Source organism: Fusarium subglutinans (assembly GCF_013396075.1).
Source record: "Fusarium subglutinans strain NRRL 66333 chromosome Unknown NRRL66333_c0000024, whole genome shotgun sequence".
NCBI lineage: Eukaryota > Fungi > Ascomycota > Sordariomycetes > Hypocreales > Nectriaceae > Fusarium > Fusarium subglutinans.
Genome location: NW_023502087.1, coordinates 1 through 14,297, shown reverse-complemented (window position 1 = coordinate 14,297; position 14,297 = coordinate 1). Strand labels below are relative to the sequence as shown.

The 14,297-nt window shown below is 49.4% G+C and overlaps 7 protein-coding genes across 7 annotated transcripts; 4 read left to right on the top strand and 3 right to left on the bottom strand.

Annotated features, from left to right (window-relative positions):
* Nucleotides 1-902: 902 nt before the first annotated feature.
* Nucleotides 903-2,439, top strand: FSUBG_2690 (nuclear envelope protein NEM1; the record flags this gene model as incomplete). The annotated part of the gene is made up of 2 exons (XM_036680490.1): nucleotides 903-2,232; nucleotides 2,288-2,439. The coding sequence occupies 2 exons, from the start codon at nucleotides 903-905 to the stop codon at nucleotides 2,437-2,439; spliced, it is 1,482 nt and encodes a 493-aa protein (XP_036541710.1).
* A 1,678-nt stretch (nucleotides 2,440-4,117) lies between these two features.
* FSUBG_2689 (uncharacterized protein) lies at nucleotides 4,118-4,629 on the top strand (the record flags this gene model as incomplete). Its single annotated transcript, XM_036680488.1, has 2 exons — nucleotides 4,118-4,435; nucleotides 4,495-4,629. The coding sequence occupies 2 exons, from the start codon at nucleotides 4,118-4,120 to the stop codon at nucleotides 4,627-4,629; spliced, it is 453 nt and encodes a 150-aa protein (XP_036541709.1).
* Nucleotides 4,630-5,445: 816 nt separating this feature from the next.
* On the bottom strand, nucleotides 5,446-6,224 carry FSUBG_2688 (H ACA ribonucleoprotein complex subunit 2; the record flags this gene model as incomplete). The annotated part of the gene is made up of 2 exons (XM_036680487.1): nucleotides 5,446-5,861; nucleotides 5,915-6,224. The coding sequence occupies 2 exons, from the start codon at nucleotides 6,222-6,224 to the stop codon at nucleotides 5,446-5,448; spliced, it is 726 nt and encodes a 241-aa protein (XP_036541708.1).
* A 528-nt stretch (nucleotides 6,225-6,752) lies between these two features.
* FSUBG_2687 (ubiquinol-cytochrome c reductase subunit 8) lies at nucleotides 6,753-7,472 on the bottom strand (the record flags this gene model as incomplete). The annotated part of the gene is made up of 4 exons (XM_036680486.1): nucleotides 6,753-6,810; nucleotides 6,863-7,040; nucleotides 7,252-7,277; nucleotides 7,420-7,472. 4 exons carry the CDS (start codon nucleotides 7,470-7,472, stop codon nucleotides 6,753-6,755), a joined length of 315 nt encoding a protein of 104 aa, XP_036541707.1.
* Nucleotides 7,473-7,865: 393 nt separating this feature from the next.
* FSUBG_2686 (prohibitin PHB1) lies at nucleotides 7,866-8,754 on the top strand (the record flags this gene model as incomplete). The annotated part of the gene is made up of 2 exons (XM_036680485.1): nucleotides 7,866-8,195; nucleotides 8,242-8,754. 2 exons carry the CDS (start codon nucleotides 7,866-7,868, stop codon nucleotides 8,752-8,754), a joined length of 843 nt encoding a protein of 280 aa, XP_036541706.1.
* Nucleotides 8,755-9,073: 319 nt separating this feature from the next.
* FSUBG_2685 (REX3-RNA exonuclease member of the family of 3'-5' exonuclease) lies at nucleotides 9,074-11,041 on the bottom strand (the record flags this gene model as incomplete). The annotated part of the gene is made up of 1 exon (XM_036680484.1): nucleotides 9,074-11,041. One exon carries the CDS (start codon nucleotides 11,039-11,041, stop codon nucleotides 9,074-9,076), a length of 1,968 nt encoding a protein of 655 aa, XP_036541705.1.
* A 1,296-nt stretch (nucleotides 11,042-12,337) lies between these two features.
* On the top strand, nucleotides 12,338-13,794 carry FSUBG_2684 (lipase serine esterase; the record flags this gene model as incomplete). Its single annotated transcript, XM_036680483.1, has 3 exons — nucleotides 12,338-12,415; nucleotides 12,477-12,776; nucleotides 12,838-13,794. The coding sequence occupies 3 exons, from the start codon at nucleotides 12,338-12,340 to the stop codon at nucleotides 13,792-13,794; spliced, it is 1,335 nt and encodes a 444-aa protein (XP_036541704.1).
* Between the last annotated feature and the right edge of the window lie 503 nt (nucleotides 13,795-14,297).

Genomic DNA, 14,297 nt, shown 5'->3' with positions numbered 1-14,297 from the left:
CTCACGCTCTCTTTGCGCGCGCTCAAAGCGGCTCGTAAACTTGCCCCCCTCCTCTTATCTTTATTCCTCTCCAGCAATCAATCAATCGCCACGGGCTTCTTTGTTCTTGTTTCTCGCAAGCCAGAAAAAAAGACAGACTCCCCGCCTCACCCGTCGGCAGCCCGCTATACTTACGTATTTGCTACTGTTTTACAACTAGCGCTACAGGGCTGCTTATTTCTAGCTTGGAAGAACCCGATCTTGGACCTAACTTAGTTGACCAACAAAAGGGCTTCCCAGCCTTAGAACTCTCCCCAGCAGCCAGCTCCCCTCTCAACGCCACGAAACAGTTGATAACTACCTACCTTACCTACTCACTGACAACCTTGCGAGGGCGGCTTGTCTTTGCTCTGTCTTGCCTGTCTCGTCTGGTAGTCTACAACACAACCAACCGACAGGTTACTAGACCAGGCTAACCTAATCGTCTCACCACTCAAGACATCTGTACTTTTGGATTGGATTTGTTTCTGCTGCTTGGGCTTTGTCGTCAAAAAGTGCCCTTGTTAATTCCTCCCTGGCACTCTCTATCATTAGGCCATTTGTACATTCCCTGGCCCTACCATCGCGATTGTACTGCGCCCCTGTCCTAGTCCTCGCCTCTATCCTTATTTTTTCGCTTGGCCGCACGCATTCGATGCCTTCTTGACATTCGTTTCACTTCCTGTCAATCAGCTTTTGTACCGACGGCTTCACCTTCCCGCGAAAACAGCCCGGCCAATAGCCCGACGATCCGTTCCTCGGGACTGTTTCCCTTCTTTCCGTCCGCTGTCACAGAATTCCGAACTCTTTGCACCTAACTTCAAGACTCGAGCGTATCCCCTGAACTGCTTCTTCTACCTCATGGAATGCGATAGCCTGTGGCGATGAACTCTCTCAACATCCTGACGGCCCGCGTATCGCCGCCCCCGAGTCCAACTCAATCTCGATCGAACAGCATAGGAGGAGGCCCCATTGGCACAATTGGATTGGCCTCCGAGGACCAGCACGGCGACGATAGACCTTCCGGTCACGAGACCGAATCCTTTGCCCAGGATACTATCGACGAATCGCGATTCACCGAAAAACCGGCTGACGAGAGTACACCATTGCTCAACGACACAGGCGACAGCCAAAAACGAAGCTCATGGTGGCACTCTATCCCTCGACGCTTTGCTTCTAGCATTATTGGTTCTATTAGATGGGTTCTTGCGACACTGGCATCTCCAGGCGTCTATCTCATTGCATGTTTCTATGACGAATACGGCAACTTCGCACCCTTTACGCAGCTCGGAAAACTATTTGGATTACACGGACCTCGACATAAGACCATGGAAGAACTTGAAAACGTTTCTGAAAAAGACTATGGCAGGACTACAGGATATAGGAAGCTAACACCAAGACCGAGGCCCTTATCATCATCATCGACGTCTTCAGGCCTCTCGTCGGAGTCAGAATCAGATGGATCGCCGTCAGGCAGTCTCAGTCGACACGCACGATCGAAGTCACTACAGCCTGCAGAGGAAACCGGTCCGACGAGAAGGTCAATTCGCATCAAGCTCAACAGCGACGAAGATCTCAGGCAGCGGAAGCATAGGAAAACACAATCGGCAGTCGCGCGAACAAAGGCTAGTGATTTGGGCGGCGGCGACCTATCGGCGCATCTGAAATCTCCCACTTCTCCCATTGCAGCGCTCACCAAGTACCCAAAGACACCGGCACCACCTCGACCGTTAATCCCACGCAGGCAGCCGTCCTATATCAACCTCGAACCGCCGACGAGCCCGCAGAAGACCTTGATTCTAGATCTAGACGAAACCCTGATACACAGCATGTCCAAGGGCGGCAGGATGAGCACCGGACACATGGTTGAAGTGCGCTTGAACACAACATATGTGGGGGTTGGTGGACAGACATCGATTGGACCGCAGCATCCGATTCTATACTGGGTTAACAAGCGACCGTATTGCGACGAGTTTTTGAGGCGGGTCTGCAAATGGTATAATCTGGTTGTTTTCACAGCGTCGGTGCAGGAGTACGCAGATCCAGTGATTGACTGGCTAGAGGCGGAGAGGAAGTATTTCTCGGCGCGATACTATCGCCAGCACTGCACGTTCCGGCAAGGCGCTTTCATCAAGGACCTCAGCTCGGTCGAGTCAGACCTGAGCAAGGTGATGATTCTGGACAACAGTCCATTGAGTTATCTGTTTCACCAAGGTAAGGCGCCTCAGTCGGATTGTTTGGGCAGAGATTGTTAACATTCATTTGCCAGACAATGCGATTCCCATCCAGGGCTGGATCAATGATCCGACGGATACAGACTTGATGCATTTGGTGCCGCTGCTGGAGGGTCTGCAGTATGTCCATGATGTTCGGGCGTTATTAGCCCTAAGGGGTGGTGAAGATGGTCAACATATGGCATAACCTATGATATTTATTAGGCATAACTTATGATAAGGTACTTTAATCTGGAGTTGATTTCTCGTTTTCGCTGTAGTTTACGTGGAAAAAGTTGGTCCTTACAAGCTATTAGGGAGCAGATGCGGCGGGAGAGCAACCGCCATGTTACCCCAGACCAGACGAGTGGCTTAACGTAGTTGAGGGAAACTTCTGATGATATTATGCATATCGTATAATTTAGAGTCAGATATATGACGATGTAGCTGTCTTTATTCATAATGCCCCTTCTCAATTGTAGGGTAAGCCTAATACTGAGCAATGCTCGAGTTACATCACTGTTAGAAGGGTTAGAGTAACTAAGTGCAGGATCGCTTTCAATCGTCTCGTGATGCACCGACATATTTCCAGTTAGACACAAGCGATTCGCAAACAAAGAACAAGGGTCCATCCACAATCACACGTCGAATCCGTCATGACATCCCAATCCTCTGTACTCGAATTGTGATGTTCAGGGACAGGGTCTGGTGTCAAAGGCATGTGGTGACAGTCTGAGACAAGAGTTGCAGGTTAGCTCGAACCGGAATGTGTTGCTGGGCCGGCTGTTTTCGGGAGACCAGGACCGGCTTTACAAGGTTTGAAGATGGGAATTTGGTTGAACTGAGAAGTTGGAAACGGGGAATAAAAAACAAGCTTTGGACCGGCTTCGGTTGCGCGGATCACATCAGGCACTTTTCAGCTGGGGGCTCTTGAAGGGAGTTCGGCTGGAAAGGGACAGGAGACAATGGCAAAAGGAAAAGTCAATGGCCGGCTTTGACATTACCGGGGTTCATTGTGAGAGTGAGAGTGACAGCCGAGGGAAAGGAAAGGAATAGATGCAAATGACGCCGTGACACCGTCACTCGTCACTCACTTTGGAGAAAGTCTGGTACTGTGCTCAGTGTGCTGCTCGTGGTAGAGATTGGTTATGGCGCTGTTCCCCGCTAAGACTTGCTTGTTTTCATGGAACTGGACTGAACTCTGCTGGAGTTAGTAGGAGCAGCAGCTACAAACCCTGGTCACCAAGAAACTTGCCTGGACCTGGGCCTACAGTACCTTAGGCTAGACCAAGCTTCCCCATCTTTTGCCCCGCCCACAGGAGATCAAGCTCCTGTAGCTCCAACTATAGACAGGGCAGCTGTGAGTACCGTACCTAGGCATGCAAGAGTGAGTGATTGAGTGAGCTCTGCTACCCATGGATGGCATGTAGGTCTGAGTCGTGCACGTAAACGTCAGATCAGGTACAAAGCTGGCAGGGGAGGAAAGGAAAAAAAGAGATGCACCCCGCAATAAGTGAAGGGCAGTGAATTAAATCGGTTAGTGGCAGTCAACAGAAGCTGCAGTGGCTGGAGCATGGAGGAAAACGGTCCAGAGTTGAAATTTGTCTCACCAAATGGTGACATCATCACATCTGGTGACGACACAAGGGCAGAGAGAGGAGGGGAGAAGCCGAGAAACAGTCAAGGCAATGCAAGGCAAGCCACCCGGAAGCGCTTTTCTCAATGATGCGAGATCGAGATCTGTGACGAGCTCGAGAGTACAAATACTGGGAAGGATCCAATCCAATCTACTGCCACCTTATTCCTTCACACTCTAACACAACTCATCTCAACCAATTGAAGCTATACCCATCTCTCAACCACAAAACAACCACATCACATCAAAAATGTCTCTGCACTACCTTCCCCCCGTCAAGCCCTCTGCCATCGCCCTCGGCACGGCCTTCAACCACGGCATTGAGCTCGCCGTCCTCGCTCCCATCTTCGGCCAGACCTACCAGCGCGCCAAGGCTGCCAACACCAAGGAGGAGTTCATCCGCTCCAAGGAGGCTTCCGGTGCTGCTCTCGCCTGGGGCTCTTCCCTCATCGGCTCTGCTCTTCAGTCTTATGGTGTCGGTGCTCTCATCAACGCCACTGGTACCCTGAGCTACAAGGGCGCTGCCTACCTCGGATCTCTCATCTTCTTCGCTACCTCTGCTCCCGGCGTAAGTTTTCACTCTTGTCTCTTACTTCTTCCATTCATTCACTAACTAATCTCCTATAGTACATTGCTCAGATCTTCGTTGAGAAGCGACCTCTCGACACCGTCGGCGTCAGCCTGGCTACCAAGCTTGTTGAGACACTCGGTCTCTCCGTCTTCCTCACCTGGTGGGGAACCCGAACCAACCCTTTTGAGTAAATCCTTTCTTGACCAAGGTTTCTTAATCTCCCCATGATCGGGATGGGGTTTCATGATGAATTTGTTATATCCCGGCTTCGGGCCTGTGTGAAATACCTAGGGATAGGGACGATGTACCTATAACAGAAAGCCAATAAGGCAAAATAATACCACACAAATGAACAAACCTGCAGCCTAATAATATGTTGATTATTTGAATGTACAGTATTCGACGACTAGAACTATATAAAGTGATGTGTGAATTATAGAGGGACCTTGCGGCAACTGCCACTCGTTAGTGTGTGGCTGAGGTTATCCAAAGACTCGAATTATGCAGAGGCTACGGTTCGCCCTAGAGTCTATCAATGAGGTGTGATCAGGCTAAGGTGAGTATCCAGAGCAGGGTCCAGCTGTGACAATGCTTCGGTATTGAGCTGTCACATTCGGGTTATTGTGGTGGTGTTGAGGTTGGGTCGCGTGCCGTGGCTTGACGAATGATGTAAATCTCGCGAACATCTCGACATCACGAGCTCACGGTTTCCAGTTTACAGCTCAAGATCTGCCATGTTTCAAATTCAAGGACCCTTGATAATCATGTCCCATTTTTAATGCAATAGCTAAACCTGAACGCCGCCAAAGCCCTCATCCAGCCGTTGGTTCTCCGGCTAGATGTTCTGGTATAATACATCCAGACTTGTACTTGTTCTAACACACCACACCATCCGTCCCAGGGTAACCTCGCTCTGTCTTGATTTTTGGGGACCCCGGCTCTCTCTTCATCTTTGGAACCTTTCCTACAATGAGAACACTGTCGTGTCGTCCATGGACCTTGTCCCCCTAGTACTTGGTTCCACCCTTGACCCAGAAAGCCTGCTTGCCATACTCCTTCTGCACGTACTTGACGAGGGACGCGTAGCTCTCGCCGAACGCCTCACCATCATCCTCGCCGTCCTTGTCAGCAGACTTGTCCTTTGACTTCTTGCTCTCGGCCTTCTCCATGATCATGACCACGGATGTAGGACGCTTGGTCTTGGCGGCAGCGCCGAGCTCAGCGCGCGACGTGACGAAGATGAAAGGCACGTTGTGGTCTTCGCACAGCACGGGGAGGTGAGAGATGACGTCCATGGGAGAGATGTCGCCGGCGATGATAACAACGCCGGGGAAAGAGGTGTTGCCAGGGGCGGAAGGGGGAGACTTTCGGAGAGTCTTGACGACCTCCTTGACGCCGCGCTTCAGGGTGTTGTTCTTGGCAGCTGTGGAATGTTAGCGATCAGTCCAAAACACATCGTTCTCTGTAGTCGCATACCCTTTCGGATGGTCTTGTAGACCTTTTTCATGCCCTTCTCGTCCGCCACGGGGAGGGCGAAGGGAACGACAGTGCGCTCAAGAGGCAGCTCAGCAGCCTTCTCCTCCTCAGCATCAGAGTCCTCGTCCATGTTGGCAGCAGCAGCAACAGCGACGGGGGCATCTTGCTGGATCTTCTCTTCAAGGGCGGCGACGAGCTTCTCCTTCTTGTCTTTTTTATCCTTCTTCTCCTTCTTGGACTTTGAGATGCCGGACTCGTCGCTTCTCTTCTTGTCCTTCTTCTCCTTCTTATCGGGCTTCTCGGCGGCCATTGCTGCGGTTGTCTCGAGGAAGCTTCGTCGAATTTATTACTTGTGTATTCTTGGAAGTCGCACGGAGATTGTGTGTGCGAATTGAAGGTTCCGCGGCAATGTTGGTGGTCGCAAAGTTACCGTGTTTTCTTTTAGCACTCCACTGACCTCGAAATTTTCCAACTTTTTTTTTCTCCAGCGAGTGGAAGAAGAGCTACCGCGAAGAGTTTTGGCGTTACGTGCCGCCGGTTCCGTAGGACAATTCCACTTTCACGTGACCATTACCGACAGTCCAATCATGCTCTCAGCAATGACTATTACCAGTGGATCCGATATGGATTCAAATCATCAAGGACATTGATGGGGGTCACTGTGACAGAGAGACTCCGACTCGATTGCAACATATGGATGCCGAAAGTTCAAATAACAAAGAAATAGTGTGACTGCCGTCTATTGCACCTCCTGATCTAGGTATTGATGATGTACAATGAGTCCAGAGGACCTACTCCAACACATCCGCCATGGTTTTGCTCCAATAATTTAACCAATTTACTCCTCCTCATCACCAAACTCGGCACGGCCAGCCTTGGAGTTGAGGTACTCGCTTCTATAAATGAAATTAGTATTTTGTCGTGGTTGAATGCTGTGTATGAACGTACCGCTCGACAGCCCAGTTCATGATGTAGTAGCCGGCAATCATGGGAGGAAGCCAGTAGAAGATTTGGCCCTTGGTTCGGCGGAAAGTGTTGAAGATGGCATCGTTGAAGGAACCGGCCCAAGGGTTCTGTCGGTTGGCGGACAGACCGTAAGTGATGATACCACGCTGCTTCTCACCACCTGATATTGAGTTAGTCTCCCGTTTCGTCAATGACGTTGATGAATCCCCAAGAATCCCATCGATGAATTTCGAGACCGTTATGCGCATGCATCCAGTTTTGGTGTTACGTCGGCCCAATTGCTTCCACCTCGTGCATCGTCATGATCCGTTGGTCCGTCGCGTTCATCGATCCAGTTTCCTCGTTCGCACATCGTGGGAACAATCACTTACCAAAGTGGCCCCAGTTACCAATGTAGCTATTATAGATCCGTCAGCATTCAATTCCGTCTCGATTGGTAGATTTTGAAGGCCCGGTGCTGTTCGTTCGACCATTAACTATTGGAAAAGCCGCACGCAACAGAACCACCAATTGCCCTCGTTCAATCGCAATCCACGTACTGTCCGTTCTTGGGGTCGGCAGCGCCGCTTCGGAGCATCTGAGTCGGTCTCATTTTGGCGGATTTTGCACGAAAAGTCGAGATCTCTCGTGTGTGGTTTTTGGAGTCGTCGGTTTGGAGGCGAAAGGCAGAAAAGGGCCACTTGAGGATTTCTCGGGTTGGAAAGGAAAGCGCAGACGCAGGCTTTCCCCATCAGCCGAGCTTTCCCGAAGGAGCTTAGCTCTGAGCAACAACCCACCCGAAGGAATCTAACATCCAACCAACGAATCGCACTGGGAATTTGTCCAAAGGTGGACAAGAGCTTCAAATCATCATCGCCGTCCGTTGACTCCGAAAAGCTTCAGCTACGCCTCAGTTCCCATCGATATCTGGGTTCTAACGACCACCATTTTTGACCGACGTCTTGCAACGATACGCCGATTAAGACTTTAATCACTTCACATCAAAATGGCGGCCGCTGCGAGAGCCCTCAACTTCATGTACCGCATGGCGGTCCCCGCTTCAGCTGTCGTCTTCCTAGGCAGTCAGTCTATATACGACGTCAAGGGAGGAACTCGGGCTGTCATCTTTGACAGACTTTCTGGTGTTAAGGAGACCGTTGTCAATGAAGGGACCCATTTTCTTGTTCCCTGGCTGCAGAAGAGCATCATTTTCGATGTCCGCACCAAGCCCAGGAATATCGCAACAACTACAGGCAGCAAGGATATGCAGATGGTTAGCTTGACACTGAGAGTGCTGCACCGACCAAATGTCAAGGCTCTCCCCAAGATTTACCAGGTAAGATAGTAAACTCTGGTTCAGGTCATATGACTGACTCTGATAGAACCTCGGTGCCGATTACGATGAGCGAGTCCTCCCCTCCATTGGAAACGAAGTCTTGAAGTCTATCGTCGCGCAGTTCGATGCCGCAGAGCTCATCACCCAGCGAGAGGCTGTCTCTGAGCGAATTCGCAACGACCTTACTCTTCGTGCTGCGGAGTTCAACATCGCTCTTGAAGATGTTTCCATCACCCACATGACCTTTGGTCGTGAGTTCACAAAGGCTGTCGAGCAGAAGCAGATTGCCCAGCAAGATGCTGAGCGAGCACGATTCATCGTCGAGCGTGCTGAGCAGGAGCGTCAAGCCAACGTCATCCGCGCCGAGGGTGAGTCCGAGTCCGCTGAGGCTATCAGCAAGGCCATCCAGAAGGCTGGTGACGGCCTCATTCAGATCCGAAAGATCGAGGCCAGTCGTGAGATTGCTGCTACTCTCTCTTCGAACCCCAACGTCGCCTACCTACCTGGTGGAAGCGGAAAGCAGGGTGGCCAGTACCTGTTGTCAGTGGGCAGGGCTTAAAGTAACGGACTTTGTATGATGTGAAGGATGTTGAGGAAATGACAGGGAAATCCCCGCTTATCGTTGGCGATGAAAACATTTATTCATGAGCGCCAACTATGTATTTCTAGAACGAGACCAGACGGGAATATCAACCCTATCTCGCAATGTATAATCGCCGGTGGTTTCACGGCTTCTCCCGTTCCAAATCGGCATTAACTAAGCTGGACCAGTGACCAAGTCCAGAACACCCCAAGATCTATGATGCCAATGCTCTCCAGTCCCATGAAAATTCCCATGCATATCTACCTATCTTGAATGTGGCTCCCGGGCCCAAGAGCTATGCCTCGATGAATGCCTCCGTCAACCCTGAAGCTTTCCCAGGAGCGACGAACTTACCATCCACCAGTTTCCAACCCTCTCTCTGCATATCCATCCATTCATTCCTGATCTTGAGACGAACAAGGTCTCCTGCTGCCCTTGCGTCTTCAGCAGAATCATGGCCTACCATCTTTGGGCCCGTCTCCTGTTGGATCTTGCGGTTGAGATGAACATCCATGAGCATCTTCAGGCTATACCGATATGGTAAACCAGCCTTGTGGGGGAAGAGCAGCACGGTGTCAATTACTGTTGGGTGCACAATACGGACTGAGTTGAGATCGTTCTCAAGGCCATGTCCGATCAGGGGTGTAGTTGGGGAGATGAGTCGAAATAATAGGTCTCTGGCAACTTCCGGAGATGAGACGATCTTGAGCTGCTTCTTCTTAGGCTTCAGCTCGCCATCTTCGCTCACATCGTCGTCGCTACTCTTAGTTGGCTTCGTCGATTTGTCCGCAGTCCATGATTCAGCTTGAGCGAGGTCATCCGGCCAGACACCGGAGTATCGCGAGTTGAGATCGAGTATTTCTCCCAATGGTCGCACCAAGACATCTAGTAGCTCCTCGCCTGTCGGCCATGATGTTGCAGTTAGACGGATGAGTTCCATGCCAAAAACTGTATAACCCATCTCGCAATCAAAAGCCACTGCTCTATCTGAAGGCACGATAGGATTCTCGGGAGTTTCTGCAAAGTTAAGCACAGAGGCAAGTCTCTTGGGATCCGAGGTCTTGAATACGTGGTGATCACGAGTGAAGCAGCCAACAGAGTCGCCGACTTCTTGTCCACAACACTGATATCGCTTGGGCTGTCTGGTATTGTCGCCTGGAGCCTTGGGGGCGATAAAGGTCTTTCCCCAGTGGAACGTGCATGTCCCACCAGAAGTGAGTGCGCCGTCTTCTTCACGTCTTCCAGGAAAGACCTGGAAGCGTTGTTGGCAACGGTCACATTTCTCCCAGCCTGCGGCTGTTGCTACACCTTGTCTTCCCTTTTCAATATCAGCTTCTGAAGGTATACTAACAACATAACCATGATTTGTTAGCTTATCGATGGGAGTCAATATGCGTTTCGTAAGCTCAACCTCCTGAGCAGGGGTTAGGCCGGTCTTGATTTCCGTGGGTTTCTCGTTAGGATCTTTCCCAGCTGCTTCGAGTTCCTTTTTCTTTATTTCATCCTCTCTCTCAGCCTTCCACTGATCAACCTTCATTCGTTTGTATTGCATGACTTTGTTTTTCATAACGTTAGAGTACACAGCGGTCTTGTGAACAGCAACGTATTCTTCTTCGTCTAGTGTTCGAACGATAAGATCTTGATCTGATAGTAGAAGTCTCGTCTCGTCTTTCTTGAGCTTAGCTTTGAGGTCTTTGTTGAGACGGGTAAGTTCTTGGTGAAGCATTTTGACTAGCCTGAGACGGATGTCATGGGCAGCAGGCAGTCGTTTGAGGAGTCTCGGATTCAGTGTCTCGACCTTCTTGGGCTTTGCTGGTACAGCTGGTACAGGCTTCCGGGCAGAAGGCGGACGTGATTCAGTAGTAGAATGACTTGTTTTGGCAATCTTTGAAGAAGCTCTTGGATTGTGGTCTTGAGTGTCCAGTTTCCGTTTCAGTGGTGGAGGAGAGACTGTCCGAGCTGCGGTTCCAAGCTTCTTGGCTACTGACTTTGGGATATCATCTGTTGGAACCCCACGAGATGTTCCAGAAGAGCTGGGTGCCACATCCTGGGAAGCTTTAGGTGAAGGAGGCGGGTTAAAGGGATCTGTCCTCACACGCTTGCGTGGTACATCATGGTTTGCTGCGGTGGTCTCATTGCTCGTGTCATCTGATGAGAGTCCTTGTGACGGCGGTTCATATTTCTCTTTTGGATGGTTGAATGGACAGAGGCTCGCTGCGCAATCATCGCCCTTGGGACAGGGGATGTGTTTAAATAAACTCATGGTGACGACACCTCAAAGTTACGTTGAGGGTTCCCCAGTATGAGCTCTGAGTCGGCATTCGTGATCATGTGAACCTCTGATGATGCCAGCGAGATCGTTGAGTGTGAATGGATGAATCGAGGCTGGAGGTTGAAGCCAGGTTTAGGGTGGTTGTGCTTGGTGAGACGAAACAACAGGAGGCTATCCCCTGCAGCGAGGTGAGTTGTTGTGGAGAGGTTAAAGGGAAGACCGTGCTGATGTGAATGCACGTGAGCTTCTTGAAGGGTCAGAGGGGCCAAAGGAGCAAAGTATTAAATTATCGTCGTTTTCATTCAATTGAAATTGTACTGACTATAGCTTTGATGTACAGATGAGGCTCAGCTTGAAAGAGCTGCAGGTAATCTAAGCCTTCAGCTCTCAAGCGGTTGCTCTCATGATGAGACCCACCTTCAACAGTACCTTACCCACTCCAGTGCTGAACTCCGCCATGACTTTAGAGGCTCATGAGCCATGACGCTTCATACCAACTGGAGCAAGGGATGGACTCTTGGTTCTTTGGAGGAACCACAGAATTATAAAGAAAGAATAGAGCTGACTATGTGTGTACTAGGCTCAACTACATACTCAAACAGATTTGGTTCTCTTTGTATCAACGACAAACTTGCTTTGAGTGCACTTACATAGTACACCCTAAGGACGGCTCGCACTCGGGTTCGCACCCCTTTGTAGGCGTCATGATAGGAATTCAGCTCGCCCAAATGTAGAACCAACCCGCGATGGTGTGGGAAAGCGCCACATTTGAGGATCGATCAAACAGATCAAGTAAGATCCATAGACCAGTTAGTCCATGCAATCTAAACCGAAGCCAGCTATTGGTAATAGTCGGAATTCGCATCTATCCGAGATATCGTGTAACTACTAATAAGACAGCGATAAGTCCGCAACTATAAAGATTGAACAAAGCCTCTGCTATTTTGATCTGGATGACCACGTCTTCAACTCAGCCCCACGGCATTAGTATTCGTTAAACACCGTTGTCAGCAACCAGATTGTATTCCTAAAACGGCATATGCTGTCGCGTGTTTGGTCGACGTCGATAGTTGTCATCAATATTCTGGTGGGGACTTTAACGGCTTAACTCCGTATTCCTGCAGTTGAGCGGACTTCAGACAGCCCGACTTTACGCAATCCGAAACTCCGTTGGGGGCTGCATCTCCTGAGAAACCTCAACTAATTTATTCTTAAAAGACTGGAAACTCTTCTGCCTCAGTCTCTCTCTCTTTTTGGTTATTTCAATTTCATCGCACATCCTTCACCATGTCTAAACCTGTTGTTCTTGAAGACGTTACTGGCGGCAGCGCAAAGGCTACTCACCTTTGTGTTTTAGTTCACGGCGTAAGCATCATCCCCTGACGATCAATCCTTCTACGTCATGCGGCGCTGACCATAGAAATAGCTTTGGGGAAACCCAAGTCATATGCGCAATGTTGCTAAGGCCTTGCGCGACGAATATTCCGAAGACGAATTATATATCCTGCCTGCTGAAAAGAACCGCGGCAACTTCACATACGATGGCATTGAGCTTGGTGGCGAGCGCGTGTGCGCAGAGATCGAGGACAAGTTGCGCAGCATCGAAGAGCAAGGAGGCAAGATCACCAAGTTGAGTATTGCAGGATATTCGCTCGGTGGTTTAGTTTCGCGATATGCGGTTGGTTTGCTCTATGCGAAGGGAATTCTCGACGATCTCGAATGCATGGTAAGTCACACTCAGGGGATCAGTAGGAGGAAAAGATTGGATGAACTAACAATCCTGTCAGAACTTTACCACATTTGCATCCCCCCATCTCGGGGTGAGAACGCCACTTAAAGGATGGCACAACACCGTTTGGAACGTCCTCGGCGCCCGAACGCTATCAATGTCTGGTCGCCAACTTTTCACCATCGACAAATTCCGCGACACCAACCGACCTCTTCTCGCAGTACTCGCCGATCCAGATTCTATCTTTATGTCTGGTCTCAAGAAGTTTAAGCGCCGCACACTATACACCAATATTGCCAACGATCGAAGTGTTGTACACTACACATCCGCCATTACCAAACATGATCCTTATACAGATCTTGAAAAGGTCAATCTCAACTACCTCAAGGGATACGAGGGTGTGATTCTTGACCCCGACCATCCTATTGCGCTTCGACCGAAACTTCAACAAGACACCATATTGACAGACTACGAAGCTCTCAAGAAGTGGGTCAAGGGTATCCCGTTTATGGTGACGGTCGGTGTTCTAATTCCGATCGGAGTTGTTGTCTTCCTTGCCAACTCTGCCGTCCAAACAGTCCGAAGCGCCAATCGAATCAAGGCGCACGAGTCAGGAGAGGCTGGGTTGAAGATCGAGCAGTACCGCATGCCCCTACGAATCAAGGAGATCAGAGAAGAAGTTGAACAAGCTTACGAGGTCCTCAACAGCTCACAGAACCAGCAATACCTGGCCGCGTCAGACTCAGAAGATGATCTTGCATATGATGCTGAGGATCGCAAGCTGTTGAAGAAAGAGCGCAGAATGTCGACCCCTGGACAGCCTACACTTGCGCTGACCCCTGATCAGTTCGATATGATTGAGAACTTGGATGCAGCTGGTTGGCGCAAGTTTCCTGTTCACATTCAAAAGCATCGACATAGTCACGCGGCTATTGTGGTGCGCATGGACAAGGAGAGCTTCGCAGATGGTTGGGTTGTTTTGAAGCACTTTGCTGGAAATGAGTTCCTCATGTGAGGGGAATGTTCTATTGGAATGGATTATAATAGACTTATGTTGGATGCATTTGCGAGGCGTTGGGAATACCTTTAATATGGTTGGGATATGAATAGAACTGGAGTTTTTACAAATGCCTTTTTGCTAGACACGGGCAAGGAAACTTTTAGGACATATTAGCGAGTTTAGCGACGATACTCATTAATTCATGGGAAAAATGATTTATTAAATCTATGCAACCGATCTGTAGTCAAAAAGTAGATGTGGGCGGGAGCCGGGGGGGGGGCCAACTAAGCAAGCTTAGTTGGGCACAAAAGTGCGATACAGTCACAAAAACCTAATACAGCTAAACATACTAAAAGTCAAGATTTACAGTATAATTTCTAGTAACTTTAGTATTTAATAACTAATTAAAGAAAAATATTATATAAGTAAGCTAAATATTATAAAATAGCTTAAAATTAGTTTTATAAGCTACTATTTTTATAGTTATTTTTACTATTTTATTTAATATAGTTTTAAAT